The 980-nt window shown below is 39.8% G+C and overlaps 1 protein-coding gene across 1 annotated transcript in view; it reads left to right on the top strand.

Moving 5' to 3' along the window:
• The window catches only part of Efcab5 (EF-hand calcium binding domain 5), a 242,731-nt gene that overhangs the window by 205,201 nt on the left and 36,550 nt on the right, over window positions 1-980 (top strand). Inside the window, exon 18 of the mRNA XM_023720027.1 lies at window positions 247-350. Coding sequence (XP_023575795.1) covers window positions 247-350 — 104 coding nt within the window. The remainder of the gene's footprint in view (window positions 1-246; window positions 351-980) is intronic.

Raw genomic sequence — 980 nt, 5'->3', positions numbered from 1 at the left:
TTTGGTGGTACTGGAGATCAAACTTGGGACCTGGCGCTGGCCAGAGAGGTGCTTATGCCACTGAACTATCTCCCCAGCTTATGGAACATTTTTTGCCCTCATGGTACTGAATAAGTAAAATGTCACTTAAAGCTAGAAGTCATCTAAACTTTCCCAATTCTCTGCATTTCTGTACCCAAAAGTTTTTTTTATAAGAATATGAGATCTAATTATCGCTCTTTAATGAAATCTCTTTCTCTTTTCAAGGATTCGGACTATGTTTTACGCAATATGATGGTTACAGAGCACCTGGGTCTAACAGAAATCCACACGAATCCTCCCAGCGTTTTCAGGAAGTCATGTATCTTCAGGTATAAGACATCTTTTCTGTGTGACAGTAGATCTGAAAGACACAGATTCTGCTTATTACTACACACTGACTCATTCTAATAAACTTAGAATTTATATACACCAAAATGTACATGTAGCAAAAATCACTTATTTTGTTTAACGTTCAATGAGTTTTAATAATGCATATATTTTTAGAGTCACTAACACAAATAGATGGAGAACAATTCTAACACTTCTAATCAATCTCTCAACCCACCCTAAATGTGGAAATCACTGATCTATTTTCCATCTGGTTGGCTTTTAAAGAAAGACTTTTGTTAAACATGGTCTGCCTGGGGTCAGTGAGATAGCTCAGTGGACTAATCACCTGCTTAGGCAAAGGCAGGAACCAGGGTTCAATTCTTGGTCCTGCATGCTGCACCAGCCGAGACCCTGGGCTCTCTAAGCTGGTGACCGAGTCTGGGTGTGGTGGTGCACCCTGTAATCCCAGCACTGGGGAGGCTGAAAACAGGAGGATCACTACGAGTCTGAGCCGTGTAGTGAGACCCTGTACCAAATACATAAATGAAAAAAATAAAATAAAGATGTCCAGGCTGACTCCAAACTTGTGATCCTCTTTCTTTCTTTTCTTTTTCTTTCTTTCTTTCTTT

This window comes from Octodon degus, unplaced genomic scaffold (assembly GCF_000260255.1).
Source record: "Octodon degus isolate 3935 unplaced genomic scaffold, OctDeg1.0 scaffold00072, whole genome shotgun sequence".
Taxonomy (NCBI): Eukaryota; Metazoa; Chordata; class Mammalia; order Rodentia; family Octodontidae; genus Octodon; species Octodon degus.
The sequence above is the reverse complement of the archived record's forward strand: the minus strand, read 5'-3'. Positions and strand labels throughout refer to the sequence as shown.